The 27498-nt window shown below is 45.3% G+C and overlaps 1 protein-coding gene across 12 annotated transcripts in view; it reads left to right on the top strand.

The window, feature by feature from the left end:
* car (vacuolar protein sorting-associated protein 33A) overlaps positions 1–27498 on the top strand; it is a 240063-nt gene that overhangs the window by 168805 nt on the left and 43760 nt on the right. For 11 of the 12 annotated variants that reach the window (XR_012826926.1, XM_075686940.1, XM_075686935.1 and 8 more), the window contains 2 exons: positions 11185–11264; positions 22853–22939. Coding sequence is in view for 11 of the 12 variants with exons in the window: in XM_075686940.1 (XP_075543055.1) it covers positions 11185–11264; positions 22853–22939 (167 nt within the window). In the remaining variant the exon portion in view is untranslated. The remainder of the gene's footprint in view (positions 1–11184; positions 11265–22852; positions 22940–27498) is intronic. The other variant, XM_075686939.1, reaches the window with a different exon arrangement.

Genomic DNA, 27498 nt, shown 5'->3' with positions numbered 1-27498 from the left:
AAGGCACACCAGAGCTGAAGCCACATGTCCAAGAAGCCACACATCACAATACACACCAAAGGCTAAAGATTTGCTGCCTTTTAGAGAACCAAGGAGAAGGTGAAAATTCTAACGCTGTTTTCTCAAAACTCCTTTTTTTTACTTTTTGCCTTTCTGCTCAGCTTTGGGAGCCGATTTCTTTGTTACCGTGTGGCCTATTTTGACTCCGCCTTTTTTGTCATGTTTCTTGGGCTACAGTGCAGGTCGTAACATTCTCACATCTTGACTTTCTATAATTTTAAAATGTGGCTATTTGTTGCTTTCAAAAGCGTGTTTGATGTGACATAAAAAATGACAATCGAAACAATTCGTGTTGCAAGAAAAGCAAAATTATGTTGAGCCCTTCAGCACACATTTAGCTATGCAGTCAATATTCAAGGAGCCTTCCATTGCATTCTTTATGCTCCCCAGGCCCTCCAGGAAATGCTAAGGCGAAAAATTCTGCTGAATAAAATGTTCTCAAGGTATTACTCTGGAGCTTTAATGAAAGCATCAGGGAGACATTCTAAATATTTGTTCCAATTTTCATAAAAATTCAGGAATAAGGAAGCTTAGTTGAAAAACCACATCCCCTCTTAAGAGTAAGCAGTCCAAAAAAACAATGTGGTGCTTCATATTTTTCTAAATTGAGTTCGTTGGAAAGCAGAATCGTTGTCAACTGCTCACTTGCACTATGGTGTCGTGCTAAAGTTACTACGTAAATATGTCTTTTGAGAGTGCCACTATCGCAAATGCAAATACAGGGACGTCCTTGGCACAAAATACTGTGTCGGCAACTAACATACATTTGAAGGACTAACTGTTGGGCTTTTTAATCTGACATGTTGGTTGGAAAACTAGTGCGAATAAGTTGCACAAAAATACCACTGTAGTGCTCGTCTGTTCCATGTGTCTTTATGTAATTTATTCACGCTTAGTTTTCCAGTCAGCTAAGATACAGTCACCAAAAAGCAAGCGGTAATGGCCAGTTGAGGAAAATGGCCCACCACAGCAATCATATTGCAGCAGCAGACAGTGCACAGTGTGTGAAGAGGTACATGACTGCAGCACCAAAAGTAAAGTCCTTTTTACTTAAAGGGCCCCGGAAACTGTTTGGACAAATGTAGACGCGTAGGGTACAGCTTAAGTAGAACATTCGCACCACAATTTAAGTGAAGCGTTACGTATTAATGGAGCTACAAGCGATTGCAAGTTACCCTCCTCCCTAGCCATGCTTTTCCTCAACCCGTTCGCCGAGCCGCCGATGCTAAGCGACGCCTTCACTGGTTCTGCGTCACGATGCGACCTCACATCGTCCACTTCCGGTTGTTTTGGAGCCCGCCCCCGCCCGCCCCCGCCCGCGCGAAACCTCTCTGCTAACCGCTTGGCCGTCGACCCCAAGCGAGAGCTATCAAAGCAGTGTGCGTTGCGAGCATTCTGTCGCAGTGCCGAACGTGTCTGGTATTTCGTTAACCACGCGCTAGCGGAACATTTCGCCGGAATGGGGGAAGCATAAACTCAAGCTGATGAAGGAACTGATGAAGCGTAGACGTACGTGAGCTGCCTGATCGGTCTCCACGGTCCAGCCACCCGTTGGCGCAGAGCTTAACCAGCCAAAGAAAGAGCTAATATTGCTCTAAGTGCAAAACATTTTAAACATTTACAAACACAATGTGTTAACGAGTACACTCCTGCGAAAAATTGACACCAGCAGCAAAGGGGACACGGCCAGGCCCTGTCCCCTTAGCGCTTGCGTTTACCCTAATACCGGACTCGTGAAACGCTATTGCGTTAGTAATCTTCTGGTATAAAGTGACGGCCACAATCGCGAAAATCCTGGCGCCGATAGGATAGCGGCAGTCCGATGTGCTGCAGCCAGTCTGCTCGTCTACTGGCTTTCAGAGGGACACGATGTCGCAGTTTGACATATTGCCAGTCGCTACATTTGCAGTGCACAACGCAACAAAGTCAAATCATAGCGCTCGCGAAAAGACAGATCGATACAGACGGCGGAGCTCTCATCAAAGATGGAGTACGTTGTAACACAAGCAAACGACACTTGCTGTGTGCCGGAAGTGCTTAAGGGTACTGAAAAATTGTTCTTGTGCATTCTCTTTATGTTACTTTCTTCTTATAAAAACAAATTAACTAACATTCCAACTATTACAAACATCATTTGTTTACCATAAAGTTGGAAAAATGATTGATCACGCGCCCTTGTCAGCCAATCGGATAGCTCGCCCCACTGACGTCATATGGGTGATTTGCATCATAAGGGTAGGGGCGGCTTAAAATTCCGCCGCGCAGTGTGCTGCGATCAACAGCGATGCGCATCTTTAAAACCTTATAATAAATTACACTCTTTACGCGGAGCACTTAGATGTGTCAATTAATGATAAGAAGGACTTACTCTAATGACTCGGTAACTTTGCAGAAAATCGTCAAAATCGTTTGAAGGTCCCTTTAAGTATAGCTGGTTTATAATGGAGCTGTGAATGTATAGCTAAACTACATTTGCCAGTGAACAAACTGTACCGGTCAGCTGACACAAATGACCCAACGCAGCAGGACTACACGAGGCTGTTGCAGTGGTTCGGCGTAGTGTTTAGGCCAGGAGTCCTCCAGGCACAGGGATGAGTAAGTTCGGGAGGAGGAGTGAAAGAAAAATGGTATATATTTACACTGGCTCAAGATATAGGAGCCCACTGCAATGTTGGAGCACACGTTTGAGCACATGCATGTCAGCACACGTCGGAACACGCTCGCTGCACCTTTGGTGCAGCGAGTGTGCCTTGTGTGTTCAGTGAGTGTTTTAAAGCAGTTCGTTTTCCTAGGTGACTAAGCTAGGGAATCTGATGACTGTGTCTTGGCCAATCACAATCATCGAATCATTCGCAAAATCCCACCCTTGATGTTGCACCGTTCCACCAGACTTCGCCTCCACTGATGCACGATTGTAATTTGGGAACCTGAAGTTGACGCAGTTCCCACAGAAGTCCTTGACATTTGCCCCTTGCATCAATTAGGGGGCTCTTTGTGATGGTCAACTTGCAGCAACCCGGGAAGCCCGGCCTGCACGTCTGTTACCGCATCTACAGAATCCAGTATTCGTTGTTTGTCATCTTGAGGGGAGCTTCTTTGTTGACCCATCAACAGTCGGCACCAGGGCTGCGCTGACGTCTCGATGGGTGCTAATGAAAGGGGCTGCCTAGTGGGAAGCATCTAAAGAATGCCCTTTGCCATTTTGAGACATAACATGCGGTGCCTGACACAAGACTTGATTGCTGCGCCAGTAACTCTAGCTATAGCCACTGTGGCCATGCCGGTCAGTGGCCACACATAGGGAGCTTGTGGAACTGAAGTATGTTTAAGAACACTGGTCCAAGACAACACTCTCACCCTCGCACGGTCATGCCGGCGCAACACAACTCAACGGCCTCACCCTGTGTGTTTTAATCAAATGGCCATGCCAGCGCCACAGCTATTGGCTGCGCCACAACACAACATAGACCTCTTGCACATTCTGACTGAGAGCATATTCACAGTACATATCAGCCGCTGCCATCTTATCTCCTTTGCATTTTCTGCATGCATAAGAGAAACATCAGCAGATTTGATGCACAGGGTATGGACAGATACGGAACTTGTGCTCCAAGGAGCTGTATAAATGCAGGAACTTGGTTTCACTTGGGTCTGCTGACAGGTTCTAATTTTAATTTCTCTTGACAGTCTGCTGTGACTTCCTGTAACCATGCAGCTTGTGTGTCACTGTCTCCATATTGTGCGAGGTTCTCACCTCTGCTGTCCAGGAATTTCCAGGATTTGATAGGGCTGAACATTACCCTTAAGAATTGTCGTTTCATCCACATTTCTTGCTTCGCCGAGGTTGTAGTTATACCATATTTACTCGAATCTAGGCCGGCCTTGATTCTAAGTCGACCCCCAAATGTCCGAAGCCAGAAAAAATTTAAAAACTTACCTCGAATGTAGGCCGAACAAAAAGAGCGAGGACAGCATTCACAAAATGGTAACAGCATTTATTTAATATGTACTTGCCGAGCTCACTCTGTGTCGTCACCACCGTTAGCCTCGTCCCTTTAGCCCAGACCACATGTTTGCTTGCGGACGCGCGCAAGCTCGCGTCTGCGCACTTATGCATGTGCAGACATTGCGGCATCGCACGCGTTGAAACGTAGCACGATCTTGGTGAACAACTCCTCTCTGTTATTGTGTGCTTGTCTTCCTCATCGCTGTCATCTTCTTGTTGTGGCATGCGCAAAAGCGTCTCCCATTGCCCCTTCCAACGACGGATGTTTTTCTCATTGATGCTGAAGTCCTGCCTGGCTTACTATGCCTCTGTGGCTAACACAACGTTTCGTTTGAAGGTGGCACTATAGTGTGCCATTACGATAACGCCATGCCGCACGCCTATACCATAGAACCAGCTCTCATACGACACATGTTGAAGCGGCGACATCGCTTGTGTACTTCAGTTGGCTACTGGCCCGGCTAGAAGTGGCTGCGACACTAACTTTTCTAGATGGCGCTAGCTATGGACTATATTTACAATTTTCAATTACAAACAGGCACATTTTTTTTAAGATCCTCGAATCTAAGCCAACGCTAGAGTTTTGTATATGATTATTTGGAAAGAACTATTGGCCTAGATTCAAGTAAATATGGTAGTCCTTTTATAAGTCGACATATCACTGGAGTAATGTGGGTGTCGGTTTTAATCCTTTAACACTCTTAGGATGCTTCATGGACTTTCTGGGGGCTATTTATCTGTTTGTATCAATGTTTCTATGTATCTGTGTATGTTTGTATCTAATTATTTTCCTGCGCACCTGGGTCACTGGGTACTTCGTGAATGCTTATTGCATCAGGCTGCTGTGTTAAGGTATAAGGGTATGAAGCCAACCATCAGATCAACTTGGGTTACTGAGTAGGTGTCGTTGTGCACATATGTTCCTCTCTTCAGTGAAGCTCTTTCACACCAATGTTGATGACTGCAGATGCAGGACTGGGTAGGCACTGCTGTTGCCAGAAACTTTTTGATGTCAACTTGGCTCTCTGGGTATGTGCCAGTATGTGTGTGTCGCTCTTCAATGAACATCTTTGATGCCAACTTGGGGTAATTAGGTATGCACCACTGGGAATGTGCCTTAAGTTTCTCCAATGTTGAGTGAAATTTAACCCACGTCACAAGGCTTCCTCAAGGACAGCAATTCGATGCTTCAGCAGGCTACACCACAAATGCATTGGGTAGGTGCCACTTTTCAAGGCCCGCCTTTCACGCCAACCTTCTAGCGAGCTGCGCCATGAATGCACTAGGCTGCTCTTTAATGAACGTCTCGTCAGCTCGAGTCACTGAGCATGTACCACTGAGGGTGCGGCGAGCGATGAAACAATTCTCTGCGTTCCTAGGCCTTGGCACAGTGTGTCCAGAAACAAGTGTAAGAGAGGGACCCGGCTGCTGCATGATGCATTTCTCAGCGTTCAGATGCGCCAGCATGCCATGAATTTAGGAGGCCATGTGCAGGCTTCGTGGCACGGCTGATAGAAGGCGCCGAGGGAAGAATGAAAGAGGAGTCCCAGTGCAGTACATGCCTCACACATAACTCATTTTTATGGTGGCAATGCATTGTGTGGCTATACAGTCGAACCCACTTATAACGATATCTGAGTGCCACGAAAATTATATTGTTATGTGTAACCAATAATTGTTATAACTGTGTTGCATGAAAAAAAAAAATCTATATGTTGGATGGCATATCTGTTCCGAGAAAACTATAATGGCGAGGAGGCCAGTTCTCCTCCCCACCACCTTCCTTCATCCGCCTTCTGATTGTGTTGACTCATTTAAACAACTGTTTAACTGTGCTTCTTACTCACTCCGATTGCATGTTGTTAATAAGCCGCGGCTGTCGGCTTTCAAGAATGGCACTGCTATAACAATTGCAAATGAAGGTCACGGGCGGCAAGTGATATAGGAGCTCCGCCGAGGCATCACTTTGGTGGCGCCAAAAGGTGCCTTTTAAAAGATATGGGAAGGTTGCTGCGGCAGCATCTCAGCTTGAGAAATCCGGAGGAAACGCTGGGACGTGATCACAAGGATCTTGCCATGTACTTCCCACTGGCTTGCACAAGAGAACCGCATGTCTGTCAGACTTGCTTGCTTTACACGAAGCTTGCTGACATCCTTCTCCAAGGCATTCAGGTGCTCCCTATAGTGAAGCCCATGAGGGACTGAATCATCTACAGGACCTCCCGCGGGGACAATGTTGAGGCAGCCTGCTCTACCGTGTCAGCGCTGCTGGCGTGGCCATCACTTGCTATCCGATGCAGGCATGTTTGCCACGATTGCCTCAGCAGTTAAAAGAATTTCATTTACAAATCTATAGCAATGTGCTTCCTTTTCACCTGCAGAGTCGTGCATTGCCGATGATCAGTGGGCGGGTCAGCCATCTTCCGTTTTGGTGGAGAGTCTAACAAAGCTGTGAAACAACGTGGCCAGGAACAACTTTGATGCAACGAACAAAGACAAGCACGAGGGACATAATCTGTTAGCAGAATTGTGCAGAATAAAGGCCATAGCATAGAGAAAGACATTGGCCATAGAATAAAAAACCAACTGCGAGGGCCCAGTGAGCGATGAGGGAACAGTGTCTGCAGCTTTTGTCAGTGCATTTGGCATGGTACATTAGTATTTCAGAGGGTGCCATGGCGCAGAGCTATGGGCACAGCCCATTCGTGTTCGGAGGGGTGGAAGGGCGACAGGAGAAATGCGTGCGGAACTGGCATGCATCTCTCAAGAAGAGAAGTGCACAGCGACAGTTGCAGTGGTGTGCGATCATGCAGCGGCTCGCATTTCACTTTTTCTTTTTTCTTTTTCAGAATTTTGCATTCAATTATCTTTCAGTATGGGACACCCAGCAGCCAGACTTCATTGTTATAATCAATAATGCGGCATGGGGACATTGTAGTAAGCAGACTACTTCCCCATGGAAAATATACAGAAGTTGACAGTTCAGGAGCTTTTCGTTGTTATAATTGATATATTGTTAAAACTAGTATCGTTATAAGTGGATTCGATTGTATTTACGCATTGTTAATGGTAATACCACCAACAGTCATCGTGAGATAGGTTCTGCAGAATATTTTACTCTGCCAGAAGCTTTTGACAGTTTAAAATTCCCATGAAACGCAAAAATTCAGCACAAAGCTTAAAGTTTAACACTGAGTCGGGCCCATCTTTTTACAGTGATTGACTTCTTTTGCCACTCTTTTTTGGCATTGACTTGCGTGCTGCCACTGTTTCCTGTATTTAACCACTTGACATTGATGTGACAACAAAAACAGTAAGAAAAAGATGGTTTACCATCTCCATTCTAAAAGAAAATGCCTTCATAAGAGTGAAGCTTCCTTGCTTTATGCACATCTCTTCAGCATCAAAGGAACTGACAACAAATTTTCATGGTAGCCATCTATTACAATGGAAAGCGTACTGGTCAGGTTGTTTAATCATGAAGTGGTAATGCGGCACATTCTTTATCTGAATTTTTCTATCCACCTTGAGGATGTGCCATTGGTCACTGGAAGCATGGCGAAAAAAAGTTATAGGTGAGCGCGATAGCCATTATACACCAGTAGTAGTTGGAGGCAGACGACTCGTGTGCCCTTGGCTGTGAGAAAGTATTCCTTTGTTTTTCAAGCTGATGTTCCCACGATTCATGTTTTTCAAGATGTAAATTTATTTCTATAATAATAGCTATGGTGTTCTCATGGTTTCCTGTCCAACTGCTTTGGTCATTAACCAGCGAAGAGTGTTTCTTTAGCTAAGCCAAGCTAAGTTCTTAAAAGCAAAGCAATACTTTTCCACATGATATGCGGTTCAGTGCGTGGCCGTATTCATGCATGTGCTGATATTGTAGGGCAGCTTGCTCCCAAACTCGTGTGCATGCAACAGCATGTGTGCCACCATGCAATGTGGGACACGTGTGCCGCTCGTTAGCATGGACTCTCTTTATTTTGTTATTCACGTAGGACAAAGCGCAAGTGTGTAATAATATACGAACTGCAATTTTAAGCAATAAAAAAGATAGTGGTCATGCTGTATCTAATAGCAGCCGACTTATCCCCTTCGGGCGCCGTGTCCCCACGCGGGAATGTAACTTCGCGCGCCCTGTTGCGTCCAAAGAAAAACGTCGTTGTGAATGCGCCAGAACACGCCCCCCGAGCCACTTTAATGGACAAGTGGCGCCATCCCACGCCAAGTGAGCAAAATGCTGCCGGAGAAGCGCGGGAAAAATGGATGCGACTATCTTCTACGGAGCGAACCGTAAGCGCTTCTTGTTTTCTTTCATTTTTCAGTGTTAAGAGGCTACACTGAATGACGAATTGACATTTATTTATTATAATAAGGTCCCATGAATGCGATATAACCGTTGTCATTCTCATCGTCAACATATTCAGCCTTGCATGTGCTTCCGAATATTGGCGTCCTCCCCTGGGGACATGGTGCCTCAAATCTGCCTTTGCCAACACGCTCCTTTTCTCAGTGTGCGGCGTCGCTCTCTCATTGACATGAAGAAGACCTCATTTTTCCAGGCATTTCCAAGCATGGTTTAGAAAAAAAGAAGCTGGATGACGATACAGCTGAAAAAATATTTCGAAGAATTCAAAAAGGCGATATTTCAGACGCAGATCTCTCTGATGATGAGCACACCGAGCAAGAGACACAGCATGCGGTAATGGTGCATGTTTTGTGATCCCAGGTTTAGAAATAATTTTATGCTTCTTTTCAGACTTCTGCTACAGATAGCACTGTGCAGAGTGCAGGAGCATCGCCTGGAGCACCTTGCACGCAGGACAAGTGCCAGATGCATCATCCAAGAATATGAATGCGTTGAATTGGGTGGCCCAAGCTTTTCAGCCTAAGAACACCGATTGTACCTACAAGCCTCAAGGTGGATCAGTACCTGAGGAGCCCATGGCATACTTCAAGCGGTATTTTTCACCCACGCTTTTTAGTGATCTAGCAACATTCACTAACATGTACGTGCTCCAGACAGATGGAAATGTGCTAGGAACTTCTGCAGAAGAAATCAGCTTTTGTGGAATTCTCATGCTGATGGGAATTCTAAAATTCCCGAGAATTTGCTTGTATTGGCAAGCCTCGACAAGAATTCCAGCAATAGCGGAATCTACGACGGCAAAGCGATTTTTTAGAATTAGAGCTGCGCTGCACATTACAGACTCAAACGCTCCTCGGGACCCAGCCAGCCAGGACAAGTTCTGGAAAGTGTGCCCTGTCATAGAAGCCGTCAGGTCACGATGCTTGCAGCTGGAACCCTTGGAGCACAATAGTATAGATGAGCAAATGATTCCTTTCACAGGCCGTGTTCCTGCAAAACAGTTTGTGAAGGGAAAGCCAAATCCAGAAGGGGTGAAGGTGTTCCTCCGCTGCAGCGCCGATGGCTTAGCTCATGACCTTGAGCTGTACCAGGGTAAGGGAACAGAAGTCAGTGCGCAACATGCACATCTCGGTCTTGGCGGGTCAGTCGTCATGCGTCTTGTCGAGGCAATGCCTAAAGAAAAGAACCTGAAGTGCTTCATGGACAACTATTTCACCTCAGTGCCACTCATCCTGCAGCTGAAGGAAATGGGCATTCTTGCCAGCGGTACAATACGAGCCAACCGACTGCTGAAGTGTTGCTTAGAAAGTGAGAAAGAACTGAAGAAAGAAGGTCGGGGAAGCATGGATGAGAAGGTTTCCACGAAAGGAGACATTGCTATTGTGAGATGGCAAGATAACGGAGTTGTAAACATGGCATCCACACAAATTGGAATTGGTAATGTTGGAAAAGTCAAACGATGGAGCGAGGCAACAAAGCAGCATATTGAAACTGACTGCCCAGAAGTGATATTAAAGTACAACTCGTACATGGTAGGAGTCGATTAACACGACTTCCTAATGTCGCTGTACCCCCTTATGGCAAGAACCAGAAAGTGGCCAGTGAGGGTCATGTCTCACTTTGTGTCTTTTGCGCTGTGCAACAGCTGGATAGAATACCTGAGAGACGCAAGTGCCGAGAACCTTGCACAGAAAAGTACTTTGGACATGAAGGCCTTCCAAACAGACATTGCTAACAGCCTAATCGCATGCAGCAGAGCTCCTCCAAAAAAGTGTGCTCGGCCAAGCAGTGAATACTCTGAGCCTTTTGCGAAGAAGGCAAGCCCGCATTTGCTACCGACCGTAACCATCAGGTATGATGGCTACAATCACTGGCCGGAGTATGTCAGCACACCGAACTCGCAACGCTGTCGCCTAGAAGGATGCAAAGCGAAGTGCCGGATTCGCTGTCGAAAATGCCACATGTTTTTGTGCGTGTCGGCACACAACAATTGTTTTTACCTTTTTCACGCCAAGTAGGCTTTGCTTTAATTTACCAATCAAATCATAATTCATTAATCGCATTCTGTTCCAAATATCTTGCTAAGAACACTACCGCACATTCTGTTAATGCTGTGCTTTATTTTTTCTGTATTGAGGTGCCCTGTCCCCGAAAGGGGACAGCGCAAAATACAATGAAAGAATAAAATTTTTGTTGTAGTGTCTTCAAGACTCGTCATTTGAAGCGTGAAGAGCACAAAATGATGCTCATATATTTTCTTTAATGCAAAGATTTTATTCGCGCCTGAAGGGGTTATATACCATAATCTCGTATACTACATTGAAATGCCAAGATTTCACCATCAGGTTGCGCCACTTACTAATCTCTGAGACTTTCTTCGCCAATTTAAATTTATAATTCCTACTTGAACCGCGAACAGTAGGCTGGAATCTATCACTGTAAATCATGGTCATTTCATTTCTATCAACATCTCACAACACATCCTGGCTAGTAACAGTCCCTTTAACCATCAAGAACCAACTCCCTTATTCCCCAGATGAAGTATGCAGGCTCACCTTAAGAACAAAGGTGGTGATCATGTTTGGGCTTGACAAGGCTTTGGTAACATGTGTCGGTTGCTTTTCAGGTCACCATTTGACACGTGTCTTTGGTTGCTAAAAGCACTGCCTTGCCATGCTTCACATAATGGGAAAATGCTGATGTCTGAACCTCTGGAACTGACTTCTGTTCACTTTTCGTGTGTTCGCAGAATTCATGAATGGTGTGGACACGGACAAGGTACACCCTCACATTGAGGACTGCATTGCCCGACAGGAGGACATTGTCAAGGTAAGCAACGTTAGCATTGCACTGTTGAGAGGAAGCTTAATTACTTTGCCGAGTAAGCTGTATTACATTTTGCTTAGGTTTCCACCACAATATGTATTGAGCACTTGGTGCAGTTTTCTGGGCCAGCTGTCTGACCAATGTTAGCCCTGAATGTATCACACTGAGAGAAGAAAAGGGAAATCACAATGCACATTTTATACAAGCTTAAGTTATTTGATTACCTTAATGTAGGACAGATGTACATGGTCAAGTCCAATAATTCAATGGGATGTCCAAAGCTAGTTGGAATTATCAACTATTCCATACTCGCAGACAGCTTTACGTGGCTATGAAGGGAAAGATATGGGCGCGTGGCTGCTGCACATGTGCTACCTTGCCAAGTAGTCCGGCAGCGTTTGACAGTGCTTTAGGTTGCTCGGAACAGACGCTGGATTGCTGCAGCTTCCACTTGCGACGGTTTCGCATTTGCCCAGACGCGGAAGGGAAAAGCTGCAAGTAAACTTTTACATTCAGTGGTGTGTTTTATTTTTTTTTAACTGTTGCTAATAATGTGTTTGTGTTTTCTCTTCCCCAGCTTAAACTAAAGTAGGCAAAGCACTCTTACTTGTATGTGCTTTGCCTCCATAGCTTTCCCTTCATTGCCACAGAAAGTTGTCTGCGAGTATAGTAAGAAGGAACACAGGTAAAGTTAAAGCTTGGTATAACCAACTTTAAGATAACGAAATTCTAGATATAACAAATTTTTTCTTATTCAAATTTGCTTTTTCCTATTGTTTGATAATATGGAAAATAATGTGGCCCTTCCGTGTAAAAAAAATTTCATCAGCTACTGTACGCATTTGCATAAAACTTCTAATTTTATGACAAGAAAATTTTGATATAATAAAGCAAATGGTTGATTTTACTGACCTCATAATATCGAGGTTTAACTATATATGCAAAGCATGGGTGCCATTTGAAACTTGGAAGATTGAATGTTTTGGCATAGACACAAAGTAGCCAGACACTCTCATTGTGGAATGAAAAAAACGAGGGGCATGTGTCTCCAGCTAGGCGGTCACCTTTCTCACAAGAGCAAGGTGAAATGAGAGTTTGTTTTTGTGCCACTAATTTTAATTTTTAAGCCGATGTTGCACAAATATTTGATGCTACTGAACACCGAAGGCTGTATTACACAATAATATAGGCAACAAACAACACACATTTATGAAGTTAACACGCAATACACTAGTCCACACCAATTACAGCCAACTTCCATTAATTTGACCCTCACGTGACCGGCGAAATTTATCGAATTATCCGGCGGGTCTAATTAAGCAAGATGCAGAAAAAACTCTATAAACACTGCTAATTCATTTGGCAGTATTTTCCCGATTGTAACACGCTTCCGTATCCAATGCGCACCCTCTTTCTTTGTGTCCAACATAGTAAACTGATGTATAAATTGCATTAAGGCTTGTGAACAAAGTAGGAATCTAATGCGCACCTGATTTTTTAGCAAGAAAAATTATTGCACGGTGGCAGTCAGTGTCCGAAAGTCAGTTTCGCCGCTTTACGTACGTGTGATGCGGCAAAACACGCTAATGTTCTAAAGACGGTTTGGGTTAAGTGCCTAATTGCACTGCGCAGGCAGTTTTCTGCCCAATTCATTATTTAAAAAGAAGGCGTAAATTTAGACTGAACCGGAAAAAAAAAAAGCTGAAAACCCACGTCCACCCTGCCTTCGAATTTGTTGTCTTGCTTTCAGCAAAGCACCCGTCTATCTCACTGAATTTTAATTCCTTTCAAACAATGTGCATTGCTGTGATATTGACCTTAGCTTTTTTTGGTGAGTACTAGACTCTGCTACGTGCAACTGGTTACGGGCTGTTACTTTGTTTCATTACTGCCATTGTTGTGATGCACCATACATGATCACTTTTACATAATTTCTGATTTACAAGCTTCTCAATTGCAATGGCTTTCAATTGTTGCCGGCATTAGCGGTATCAAATAACAGAAATGAACCTTTTGTTGCAAACAGTGTCCGTGCAACCTCCACAACAATATTTCTCTTTGTTTAGAAATAGCAATTATTTATATTTGATTCGATTCAAACATTTCATTAGTCACACACCTCTAGTTGAGATGCATTGAAGTCAGTGGTCTACCATGGCATTGCCATGTTCTTAGGCATTTTATGGCTATCGTTGCTAGAGCACGGACAATTTCTTATGCATATTGCTGCAACTTCGTGAATGCAACTCTATGTCAAGCAGTGATATGTGATGAAAGAAAGGGGGCATTACTGTAACCCCATGTACTGCAATCAGCATCTGTGAAAGTGGTGCCATCTAACTGACCGCACAACTTTGGCATCAGTAGACAGGCATCAAAGAATACAGGAGGCCATGGCTTGGCAGCCAATAATCATCGCTCATTTTCCACACAGTGGGAATTTGCGTGTGTTCCCTTGGTACTGAATCAACTGGTCACCCTTCCCATTTACTACTGGTGTATGTCTGGAGCATGCTGCACAGCACTTTCCAGACAGGGAACTCTCCACTGCGTGCTGCTGATGTGCTTGTGTATGTGTTTGTGTACCCTTTGTCTGTGCCGTGTGCCTCCATCTAATCCAGTGTCACCTCTTTGCTGGCTTTACTTACCGCTGCTACAGTCCTTCACACTAGGTGCCTCTGTTCTGCTAGTCATTCTAGCATCCACTGCGCTCATAACTACCCTTCATGTCAGTGCGTGTACGACCACAGCATGTTTGCTATTCACTGCTGATGCTTGGAGGTGCTTGCTCTCCATGTCTGTGTGAGACATGAGAAAAAAAAAAAAAAAACTATTTTTATCGTTGAGGAACAAAGAAAGAAGCAGCATACCTTTATGGGAGAAGCTTTTCCTGCTTCCTTGACTTGTCACTGAGTATAGTATCTTGCTGCAAAAGCATTTTGGGGAGATCAGCACAGATTTCAGAAGTTGTACATCATAGGCTGGGAACAGCTGGTGGTAACAGTATCACTCCTTTCACCTTGTTGCTGGCCTAGAACTACCTCGGCAGTGCGTCGAGACAAGCACTTTATTGCGTTTCTTTTTTACCTTCAGAAAAGAAGGCTGTTGGGAGCCGAGGCACCAGAAGTTACTACTCATGAACAGAAAGCACGCAGACTGAACATAGAAAACGGCTTGCCCATTTACTTTGTAATTGCTTTCGATTACATTTTATTGCATGCGTACTACAGGGGTCTGGAATTTCACAGGAGCACCGATCACCACAGGTTCGGGCTTAGTGAGGGCCGCGTCAGCCATTGCCTCGCGTAATCTAGCGTGCCGCTGCACATGTGCTCAGCCTGCAAAAAGGTCACTGTGCGCATGAGGATTGCCCTAAGTAATGGAAACAGTTTATTTGCCTTCAGTGACACTCAGCACTGCATAAACACCCTGTCCTGGGGCAGTGGGAAAACCAGAGGGGCTCCGGTGCCAAAGGTGAAAAATACAGAAAGAGGAACCGCTAGCACATCACTGCGGGAGGTTGGCTCCCCACGATATGCCGCTAGGGAAGAGTGTCCCTGCAGCTATGCTGCATATCCTCGCTGTGACCAATTGGCTTACTCATGAGAGCCAGGGAAATCTTTGTCTTGGGTCTCTGATAAGTGTGGCTCAGCATAGCATGACCACAAGCGAGCACTTGGCATCGCTTTTTGGCTTAGCGTTCAGAGAAGGGGCAACTCCAGGAATTCGCTCGCTATAGATGCAAGGCATCACAGACGAGCTCAAGTCCGAGTAAAATGTACTAGGATAGAGGAGTGGGTATAACGGATGGCATGGCAAGTGTTGAGAGTGATATTAACTCAAAAATACTAAAAAATACCGTTACAATTTCAAGCCAAATTTTGTGTCATATTTTTAGAAAATCCTTAGCATCTGGCGAACTACCCCTGGACTGGAAAATCGCAAAGGTTATCCCTGTATTCAAGGGGGATAACAAGTACTCTCCACGAAATTATTGTCCCATCTCATTAACACGCATCTGCTGTAAACTACTGGAACATATTATAGCATCGCATATCTACCGCCATTTAGAATCAAATGATTTTTTTTATTTTAACCAGCATGGATTCAGAAAAGGCTTATCTTGTGAAACTCAGTTGCTTGAATTTACAACAGAATTACATTCCAACATGAATAACAAACAGCAGATTGACTGTGTATTCTTAGATTTTTCCAAAGCATTTGATCGTGTCGCTCATTGTCGCCTCATCTCAAAAATATCCGCGCTCCGGCTGGATTCATTAACTTTATCTTGGCTCCGAAACTTTCTCTCCTTGCGGCAACAGTTCACTGTTGTTAATAACCACTCATCGCTTACTTCTGATGTTACATCTGGCGTACCGCAAGGCAGTGTCCTTGGTCCTCTTCTTTTCTTAATTTTCATTAATGACCTTCCACAAAACATATCATCGCAGATAAGGCTTTTCGCCGATGATTGCATTTTATACCGTACAATAAAAACATCTGATGACCATTTAGTATTGCAGAACGACCTTAACCTTGTCAGTTTCTGGTGCAGTACGTGGCAGATGACCCTGAACTCAGACAAATGTAAAGTTATGTCCTTCTCGCGAAAACATTCAAACTCTCACTTTTCCTACGTCCTAAATAACACCGCCGTACCTCCGACATTGTCCTACAAGTAGCTTGGCATTGAACTCACAACTCATCTTTCCTGGAGTACACACATAACAGCTATCTGCGCAAAATCTTCGAAAACTCTGGGTTATCTTCGACGGAACTTGCGTAAATCCCCTGCTACAGTTCGTAAACTAGCATATCAGACTTTTGTTCGCCCACAGTTAGAATTTGCGTCATCAGTATGGTCACCACATCAAAATTATTTAGTTGATATGCTAGAAAAAATTCAGAACAGGGCATCGCGCTTCATCACAAGTAACTACGACAGAACTTGCAGCGTGACCAAGATTAAAGCAGATATTTCGCTCCAGCCATTTGAAACTCGTCGCACGATAAGTCTTCTTTGCCTTTTCCATAGATACGTCCATGGTAATCGACCTCACGTGTTGCCGCTTGAAGTACCAGCGCGCACGTCATGTCGCCTTAACAATAGCCATAGTTTCATGCGCATATTCGGCAATACACTGTCATTTAACGCATCAGCACTGCCACGTGTCATAACCGTATGGAACAGTCTTCTTGATAACATTGCGAGCATAACAGATCGTGACGCTTTTCGCGAAGAATTGCTGAGTTTCCTGTAGAAACATTGTATAAAGATGTTATTGACCTGCTTTCCCTCCCTGTTTCTCACACTTGTATTTTTATATTTTCGTGAGCATGAGTATATTACTGTGTTTACGCTCTCTAAAGCTTAGCCTAGACAAACATTTATTGAACTTCGCTTTACTTATCTTCTGAATGCATGTATTGATATTTATTTTGTCTACTCCTGTACTGCTTTACTTATCTTGTGAAAGCCTGTATTGATGTTTATATTGTTTACTCCTGTTGAAACACTTACTTTGTGTCCCCCCTTACCCAATGCCCTTAAATGGGCCTGTAAGGTATATTTAAATAAATAAATAATGCTCTGCCGATCACACCAATTGTGTCACTGCCTGCACCGCAGCTGGCATTGCCAAGCGCCACCGCCACAAACCTGTTTGTGTAAAAAGCCACCCTTGACAGTTGACGGAGGTGAAAAGGGAGACGCGTAGGGTTGATGCAGAACAGGTGAATGCCTGCAGAGAGGTGCTGGGACACACCTCCATTTCCACAATACACAGATGCTAACACAATGTGAATGAACACTGGCAGTAGCAGATGACATGACTGCACTGCTGGAGCACTAGAGGTGACTTTGGTGATGCCGGTGTAATCCGGTGGAGAGGAGGAAAACTAGAAAACAAGCAGAACAGGCTTTAATCAGTGGTGATCCGGCAGAGGTGATGTGTTGCAGAGTGCCATCCAATCGCAACATAGGGACACAAGAGGGAAACTTAAATAGGTAGAAAGCAGAGACGCACGGGAGGGCATGCTTGTTTTATGTGATGTGGTACAGATCTGAAATCTTTGTGGACAGCTCCAAATGCAGCTGTTGGCTGCAAAATCTTTTATCTGCTCTTAAAAGGCTGCTTCCTTGTGTCTTTTCATTCCCATGAAGTACCTGCATTGCATTCAAGTTTACATTGTTTTAACTGTCTGAATAAGTATTCAAGCTATTAAACTGGGAAGGCTTAGGAGTGAGGATCAATAGCGAATATCTCAGCAACCTTCGGTTTACAGATGGCATTGTCCTGTTCAGCAACATTGGGGATGAATTACAGCAAATGATTGAGGGCTTTAATAGAGAAAATGTAAGTGCAGGGTTGAAGATTAATATGCAAAAGGACAAAGATAATGTTCAATACCCTGGCAAGGGAACAAGAGTTCAGGATTGCCAGTCAGCGTCTAGAGTCTGTCAAGGAGTATGTTTACCTAAGTCCATTACTCACAGGGGAACTTGATCATGAGAAGGAAATTTACAGAAGAATAAAAATGGATTGGAACGCATATGGCAGGCGTTGCCAGATCCTGACTGGTAGCTTACCACTATCATTGAAAAGAAAGGTGTGCAATCACTGCATTCTACTGGTTCTAACATATGGAGCAGAAACTTGGAGGTTGACAAAGAAGCTCGAGAACAAGTTAAGGACCAGGAAAAGAGTGATGTAACGAAAAATATTAGACGTAAGGGCAACAGGAAGACAGCGATGTCGATCAGAGAGCAAACACGGACAGCTGATATGCAAATTGACATTAAGAGAAAAAGATGGAGCTGGACAGGCCATGTAATGCATAGGATGGATAACTGGTGGACCGTTAGAGTTGCAAAATGGCTGCCAAGAAAAGGGAAGTGCAGTCGAGGACTGCGGAAACCCAGGTGGGGTGATGAAATTAGGAAATTTGCAGGCGCAAGTTGGAATCTGTTGGCGCAGGGTAATTGGAGATCTCAGGGAGGGGCCTTCGTCCTGCAGTGGACATAAACAAAAAGAGGCTGATGATGATGGCGATGATGATTAACTGTCTGAAGCATGGGGGCTATCTGTTCTCATTGTGCCATAACAGTTTTTCCTTCTTGCCTTTAGTCTTTGTTATCTTTGAACCTTATTGCTCCTAATTTGATAGTGCACTTACTGTGTACGTTTGCCCTGATGTTCTACGTTGAGAATATTTTTCACTAGCTTGACAACTGATGGGGGGAATAGTATACATTTAAATGACAAATAGTGTGGAAGGTACCAGAAAACGTAGGTCATCAAGAGCATTGTGATTGTGTACAAGTTGCAATGTTGCTATCTGGTTGATGAAATGTAGTAACTATTTTACAGTTTTATGGCAAGTGCTAGAAACCATTCCAGCATCATGGTTACATGCATTGCCCTTAATTCTTATCAAATAATGTTACAGTGGAAGCCCGGTTATATGTCCTTCGGTTTCGCGATGACCCGGGTTTTACGACGGCTTAGCGCAGTCCCAGCGAAGTCCCTATAGAAGCAATGCATTAAAAACCCCGGTTATCCGACGCAATTTTACGCCTGACCCGCTTTATACGACGACCCTCGCGAAGCGTGGACAAAACGGCATACGGAAGAAAAGTGCCGTGGGTCTCTTTCCTCGCTCCGTCTCTCCGCATGTGGAGCGCTTGACACCGCTCGACCAGTTCGCTCTGGTGCAGCTTTCTTCCCTGCCTCGTCTCATCGTTTGTTTCTCCCCCACCAGCCACTGCCCGCGACGCTTGGTGTGCTGGAATTGCGCCTTCTCCACAATCACTTTCTCCCTTTCTTCTCGGCGTCGCCGCCTCACGTTGCGTTGGGAAAGTGTTTCTCTCCTTCCAGTTTCCCAGCAGCAGATGCCCAACAAGGTGGCGCAGAGAGGCCTAGGTTTATCGCACGTGTTCTTCATCATAATCCTAGTGACTAGCATTCAGCGGAGGTCTTGAGTTGTGTGGAGCAACGCGACGCACGATGTAACGAAAGTGGACTTTCTGTCGCTCGGCGATAAGCTGAATGTTATCGAGGAAGCGGAAAAGTATCATGGAGCTCTGAAAGCCAGCATTGCCTGGGACCTTAAGATACCAGAATCTTCGCTTAGGACGATCCTGACAAACAAAGCGGGGATACAGAATGCCAACAAGTTTGGGCTCAAGCGAAAAGCTTCAAAAGAAGGACAGCATGAGAAGTTAGAAAAAGTTCTCATCAAGTGGCTGCATCAAGCACGGAGTTCTGCGATCAACGTTGACGGCGCCATTCTAAAAGAAAAAAAGGCGGACCTTGTGGCATTGCGTCTGGGCATCAACTACTTTCAGGCATCGAACGGGTGGCTGGATCGCTTTAGAAAATGAAACAGGATTGTGTATAGCTGCTCCTGCGGAGAAAGCACTTCTGTGGACGTTTCGACGGTGAACGAGTGGATGGAGTTGCTGCTGGAGATGATTGCTGCACACAAGCCCTGCAACGTTTTCAACGCCGATGAGAGCGGTATTTTTTACCATATGCAGCCCGAGCAGACCCTTGCGTTTAAGGGTGGCAGCTGGCATGGTGGCAAGCATAGTAAAGAGCATGTGACGGCACTATTCTGTGCTAACGAGGACGGTTACGAGAGGCTACCCGTGCTCATTGTTGGAAAGTTTGCAAAGCCACGGTGCTTTAAGAACTTGAAGACGCTGCCGTGCAGCTACAACTTCAACAAAAAAGCGTGGATTACGTCTTCCCTCTTCAGCAATTTTTTGCAACAGCTGGATAACAAAATGGGTACTAAGGCGAAGAAAATATTGCTTTTCGTGGACAACGCACTATGCCACCCACCCGATACGTCCAACCTGAGGAACATAAATATTGTTTTTTTTCCGCCCAACTGCAAAGCCGGCTGCAGCCGCTGGATGCCGGCATCATTAAGTGCGTCAAGGAAGGGTACCGGAAGCGGTTAGTGCAGCCTTGGCTGGTGGCTATGGAATGCAGCGAGTCGGAAGAAAAGATCACTGTGCTCGATGCCATGCATTCTATAGCCAGTTCGTGGAATGTAGTGTCGCAAAGCACAATCGCTAACTCGTTCAAGCACTGTGGCTTTAAGCGAGAGACTGCCTCCTCTGCTGGTGACGCAACAACCTCGATGCTGCTCGAGGCCGATGCAGGCTTCGCTGACGACGATTTCGAGGGTTTAAACCTCACCACGACCTTCGGCGAGTACGTGGAGGCCAACGACAACATTGCGATCTGCGGCGAGGTGTCGCTGGATGACGCCATCGAGGTGGCTTTGCCTAGTGCCGACACCGCTGCGACATCGGACGAGGACAACGACGACACCACAGATGTCGTGCCTGTGCCTACCACGTTCGCTGAGGTGCTACGGCACATAGACGGCATCCGGAACTTCATCTGTTCACACGATGCCGCAGTGGGCCTCCTTTTGGATGTTGCCCAACTCGAGCGAAAGCTCTTGGTTCACGGATCAAACAAGGTCCAAAAGAAACTTGCCGACTTTTTTTAAGGTTCGTGCTGGCTGGCGGGAATCGCAGCAGTGGGCACTGGAGTGCCGTAAAGGTTTGCTTCAATAAAGCATGATTGGTACCTGTACTGCAGCAATAATTCTTATCACATTTACTTCTTTGGTAATTTCGGTTTCCAAGCCCTGCAGAGTATGTTAGTAGTTTACATTGAAGTTTCTCATAAATCCGTTGCGCAAAATAAGTTGTATTTTTATAGGCATAATTTATGTTTGGATTTTATTATGCTTTTTCGTGGTCCCAAGTAACTGAGCACGTGCTGGTGGGCGAGTTGGTTATGCATGATTACGAAGAAGGCGCCAAATAAAACAACAGACGAAGAAAGGAGACACGAGACAACCACGTAGGTGCACTAACAACTTAGTGTTTTATTTCTTGACATAGGAATATATAGCTGCTGTCAAGGATCAAAACAACAAGAAGAAACAGGGCTGTCGTCTGCATCGCACAAGGAAGCCATGATACAGAATAACTTCTAAGTGTGGCTCTTAAGATACGCCGGTTCCTTTGTCGAAAGAGAGACTGAGGCTTCACTGATACAATCATCACCACGCTTCTTGATCTCAAGCGCTTCCAATATCTCTCTTGTCAGTTGATCATCAGCTCTGTTCAAAACACAGGTTCCATTAAAATCTGGAATGCACTTGACAGCAGCTATATATTCCTATGTCAAGAAATAAAACATTCAGTTGTTCAGTCGTTAGTGCGCCTACGTGGTTGTCTCGTGTCTCCTTCCTTCGTCTGTTGTTTTATTTGGCGCCTTCTTTGTAATCATAGTCCCAAGTAAGTCATATAATCGGGGTTTCACTGTAATTTGTTTATTCATTGGTTTTCTTGTGATCTTGCTTACCTTTTCTTTTTCCCATAATATTCACTTTCCTCAATGAATGAAGCTCCTGTGCATGACAGAGTTTAAAGGGGATGAGTTTGAGGTTTGCTTCTACACTGCAATAAATGTTAATGACATTACATTTTCTAACTGTGGCACACAACAATACTGAAAATGAGGGATGTAGGCACCTAATGCCTCCAAGTCTGTTTAGGCTACTAGTCTGCTGGAGCATTAGAACAGCAGCATGACTACTACTGTTCTGGTTGTAAAGTCCAGTGACACAAAAATTTTGACAACGTGCTCCCACCTAGGTTATATTGCACTCTAAAAATTTGCTTACCCTCCTCGAGGTGGCTTTGGCTTTGAAACTCATGTTTACGTGGTTCCCTGGGAGCTCAGTGGTCATGGCGGTCCACTACCAAATACTACACGAGGTTCATTCAGTTTGCCTGCATCACTGTAAACCAGTTCACAGGGGGGCACGAGAAGTTAAGAAATTGTGCAGCTTGACTTCAGCACTGCAGATACTATGTGACATTCAAAATGAATGCTGAGGTGCAGACTTGGTGCAGGCATGTTTTGTTGCCTAATGTGAGCCATCCAAGTAAGTTTGAGAGGCACCAAACCACAGGTATGGTCATTCTCTGAGGTGTAAGCAACAAACCCGACGTTGTATAGGCACAGCAGATGCATGTAAGTGGGAGTTCAGTGGCACTTATGCCTGTGCTGCATCATCTGCTGCAATGCTGGTTCACACCTGGACGCTTGCACCAAGTCGACACTGTCTGTACAAAGGCCGCAGAACAATTGTGAACCAGCCGCTCACCTTTCTTGCACCTTTTGAAACAAAAGGAGAGTTTAAGAGAGCACCACTGCTCCACTGCCAAAATGAATGGCAGGCTGCAGTGCCTCAAGAACTGGTTCAGATGGTGCAAGAAAATCAAACAGATCTATGGATGAAGGTTTGACTCTCTGCCACTGTGGACAAATTTCAATGCGAACAGAATGCAAAATGCTCTTATACCAAGCTTTGGGTACATGTCGAAGGACTCCGGGTGTTCACAATCGATCCGGAGCCTTTCACTGTGCCGTCTCCCACGGCCGCTGTGTTCCTGTGGGACTTTAAACCCTAAGTATTTTAAGTGAAATTTATAAGATTATGGGGCTGCAGGACAGAACTGAGGCTGGTACTTGGATGTGGGTGCCTTGCAGGTGCTGCGATTGGTGTGCATGCAGAGCGTGGCCAACAATGGTCTCAGGCCCAAGGTGCTCGACCACTACAGGCGGGAGATCCTCCAGGTCAGAAGTAGCTTGAGCAGGCTGAGTTGCTTCACTGTTGGCTTTTGCAGCGCAGCATACGAGGATCAAGGCACAGCAATAGACACACAGGCACTGTATATGCAGACGCTGAATGCACATATAACACCTTTGTCTGTCTCCGTCCTCGCCTGCTGCACTGCAAAAGCCTAAATGTCTCCAGGTTAGGCCCTTGCTCTTGCCCAGATGCACAAACAGGCACCCAAGAATGAATGTTGTGCAGCATTACCCTTTGCTCTTGCAGGTGTGTGGAGACATGACACTATCATGTAAATTACAGGTGTTACTACCTGTAACAACAGGTTTTCATGGAGCCTACTTGCTGCGCTGCGTGTGTTGACTGTCAGTGAGATGCCACGGAACATTCAGCTCAGTTACTGGTTGGGAGAGCGACACCTGAGTTGCATTGTGCATCACTGGATTGAAAACTGCTTCCTGATCCTGGGAGAAAGACCTGCAAGAACACCTGAACCAGATGGGAGATAAGGTGGTACGTGGGGCAGAGACAGTATGAGTACCGTGTTAGACAGTGGGCAGTATGCCACATCTGCATGCTCAGCATACTTCTTCAGAAGGACACTATTTTTATACATTAGGTATCCAGCAGAAACAAATAATATTTAAAAAGAACAACAGAATCTTGGAACAGTAATTAACTTCAAATCGATTCAGCAGCAAGCAGACAGCACGAAAATAAAACAGACCAGCAAAATAAAATGGAAAAGAACAGGTCCATAAAAAAGGACAACAAAACAACATAAAATAATTGTTTGCATAAGTGTATTGTAGATCAGTATACAGTAACCACATAGAACAAGCTAATGGAATGACAATGGCAATAAAAGAAAGCTACAGTTACATAAAACACACGCACACACACCAAAGCAATTGTTTACACAACAGTGTTGTTTTCTTGTACAGCAGAACCAGTCTCGACTACTGTGCACAGATAAGAATTTTCTTATCTGCTGTACCAGACAGTTCGCTGTTGATATCTCCAATTTTAACGCAATAGCATTAAGGGCCCTGTGTTGCAAAATCTGGTGTCTGCGCCGGCAGTGGTGTCTATATGAGAAAAATCATCCGGAACCTCTCCTGCCAATCCACGCAGGCCCTTCGCATGGTGCATAGGCACTACTACACTAATGGAATCTCTCGAAGTAGAATACATAAGAAAATTTGTAAAGTACAACCTACGGACATGATAGCGTCAGATTGTAATTTGAATATATGAGGAATCATAATTCTGTTACACGGAAACTCAAACATAAACCCCCTTTCCAGCTGGCATTTGCAACTCCATCCAGATGGGTCTCGCCTCTGCGCATCCGCGGCAGTGGTGGCACCTGCCGTGGGGGGGGAAACAAACAAACAAAAAAAGAACCGCAAAGCTCTCCTTCGTGCATAGCATTCATCACCAGCGTTTCCAGGAAAACATTATGGTTATGTAAGGTGCAGTTGCTGGGAAGCGTGAGAAGCAGTCAGGGATCTTTGAATGCTTTTGTGTTCCGCTCTTATGGTGAAGCTTAAGCGTCCTCAAATTTTTTTTAGCAAGTCAGAAACAGATGCTTTACGGTGTTAATCAAGGGAACTAAACCGAGCATAAGCCTATCGGTGCAAGGTCTAGCAGCCATCATCTTCCTCAGCCACTTTTTATAGACACTGCGCTCCAGCACGTATGTCTCGTACCTCATGCTGTGAGCTGTGAGATTAGAAGAAAAAAGGAAGAAGAATAAAAAGCTATTTCTGCTCCTGTTATCAGTCCAAACGGTTTGCAGGTCATTCGCTCGCTGACTCACTCATTGTTTTAGTGGACCTAACCTTGGCCCCTATAACATGGTGACCCAGACGTGATTCTATGACGAGCACGGCATCATGGATGATGCCACGAATGAGAGACCGATGACCAGTGCGGAGGGCCTCACCACGGTGCAGATTCACCTACCGTCCTTTTGACCACAAAATCCTGCAGCCTGGTATAGTCAGGCGGAGGCAATCTTTGACCTTCGGTACATTACCTCGTAGCGCATGAGGTTCCTCCATGCTGTCTCAGCATTCCCTACAGAGGTGGTCAAGGAGTTCTAAGATTTTATGGACACATGCCACGACACCAACCCCTATGACCACTTCAAAACGACAGGGCTTCAATGTAAATCTGTGTCTGTGCGAAGGCACCTCCAGCAGCTTCTCAACAGCTCAGCAACCGTCGACTATCAGAATTTTGATGTCATATGCGGCGGCTCCTCAATGACTGTAGACTAGATGCAAACAGCCCGCTATTGTGTGAACTGTTCTTTCAGCGCCTGCCGCAGAATCTCGTGGTCGCCTTAGCTACCACACCAAAGGACACATCCCTTGTCAATCTCGCAGAAGTGACTGAGCGCATCGTTGGTTATTCAGCAAGAGGTACTGTGGCGACGACTATTCCGCTGTTGCACCTTGAAGGTCAGCAGGCTCACCTTGAGCAAATGTTTGCCGAACTTCCTGCGACCATTACTGCACTACGGTCATCGCCCCACCATCATCAGCGCGACTGCAATTGCTGTTCCAAATTCCTTTCTCGGTCCTGCTCCTGTTCTGGCCCTCCTCATGGGGAATACTGCTGGTATGACAGCAAATTCGGTGCTAGCGCATGTTGGTGATGCAGCGGTGGCGTAGAGGTAGAACACCCGCCTCGGGTGCAAGTGGTCCGTGGTTCGAATCCCAGTGCCGGCAATTTTCCACCGGTATAAAAAAAAAAGGTCTGCGTATTGATAAAATGGCATAAACAGGCCTGGAGTATGGCCTGATCACGGTGACCAGAACCGGTAACGCACTCCCTCACCAGAGCAGGAGTGGCCACCCTGGTGCAGTACTTGGCCACAACCTCCTATATGAACACAACAATCAAACCCCGGCCCTCAGTCCCCAGTAGCTGCGAAGCAACTGACCACGGCGGCGGTCAGACCTGCGACGCAGCAGAGGGTGCTAAGATTCCCTGGCTCCGGACAGGCCGCCATTGGAATATGAACCTGGCAACGTTTAACGCTAGAACGTTATCTAGTGAGGCGAGTCTAGCAGTGCTATTGGAGGAATTAGAGGGCAGTAAATGGAATATAATAGGGCTCAGTGAAGTTAGGAGGCCAAAAGAAGCATATACAGTGCTAAAAAGCGGGCACGTCCTGTGCTACCGGGTCTTAGCAGAGAGACAAGAACTAGGAGTCGGATTCCTGATTAATAAGAATATAGCTGGTAACATACAGGAATTCTATAGCATTAACGAGAGGGTGGCAGGTCTTGTTGTGAAACTTAATAAGAGGTACAAAATGAAGGTTGTACAGGTCTACACCCCTACATCCAGTCATGATGACCAGGAAGTAGAAGGCTTCTACGAAGACGTGGAATCGACGATGGGTAGAGTGAAAACAAAATACACCATATTAATGGGCGACTTTAATGCCAAGGTAGGCAAGAAGCAGGCTGGAGACAAGGCAGTGGGAAAATATGGCATAGGCACTAGGAATAGCAGGGGAGAATTGTTAGTAGAGTTTGCGGAACAGAATAATATGCGGATAATGAATACCTTCTTCCACAAGCGGGATAGCCGAAAGTGGACGTGGAGGAGCCCGAACGGCGAGACTAGAAATGAAATAGACCTCATACTCTGCGCTAACCCTGGTATCATACAAGATGTGGACGTGCTCAGCAAGGTGCGCTGCAGTGACCATAGGATGGTAAGAACTCGAATTAACCTAGACCTGAGGAGGGAACGGATGAAACTGGCACATAAGAAGCCGATCAATGAGTTAGCGGTAAGAGGGAAAATAGAGGAGTTCCAGATCAAGCTACAGAACAGGTATTCGGCTTTAACTCAGGAAGAGGACCTTAGTGTTGAAGCAATGAACGACAATCTTGTGGGCATCATTAAGGAGTGTGCAATGGAAGTCGGTGGTAACTCCGTTAGGCAGCATACTAGTAAACTATCGCAGGAGACGAAAGATCTGATCAAGAAACGCCAATGTATGAAAGCCTCTAACCCTACAGCTAGAATAGAACTGGAAGAACTTTCGAAGTTAATCAACAAGCGTAAGACAGCTGACATAAGGAAGTATAATATGGATAGAATTGAACATGCTCACAGGAACGGAGGAAGCCTAAAAGCAGTGAAGAAGAAACTAGGAATTGGCAAGAATCAGATGTATGCATTAAGAGACAAAGCCGGCAATATCATTACTAATATGGATGAGATAGTTCAAGTGGCTGAGGAGTTCTATAGAGATTTATACAGTACCAGTGGTACCCACGACGATAATGGAAGAGAAAATAGTCTAGAGGAACTTGAAATCCCACAGGTAACCCCGGAATAAGTAAGGAAAGCCTTGGGAGCTATGCAAAGGGGAAGGCAGCTGGGGAGGATCAGGTAACAGCAGATTTGTTGAAGGATGGTGGGAAGATTGTTCTAGAAAAACTGGCCACCCTGTATACGCAATGCCTCATGACCTTGAGCGTACCGGAATCTTGGAAGAACGCCAACATAAACTTAATCCATCAGAAAGGGGACG

The sequence above is a fragment of the Dermacentor variabilis genome, chromosome 3 (assembly GCF_050947875.1).
Source record: "Dermacentor variabilis isolate Ectoservices chromosome 3, ASM5094787v1, whole genome shotgun sequence".
Classification (NCBI taxonomy): Eukaryota; Metazoa; Arthropoda; class Arachnida; order Ixodida; family Ixodidae; genus Dermacentor; species Dermacentor variabilis.
The sequence above is the reverse complement of the archived record's forward strand: the minus strand, read 5'-3'. Positions and strand labels throughout refer to the sequence as shown.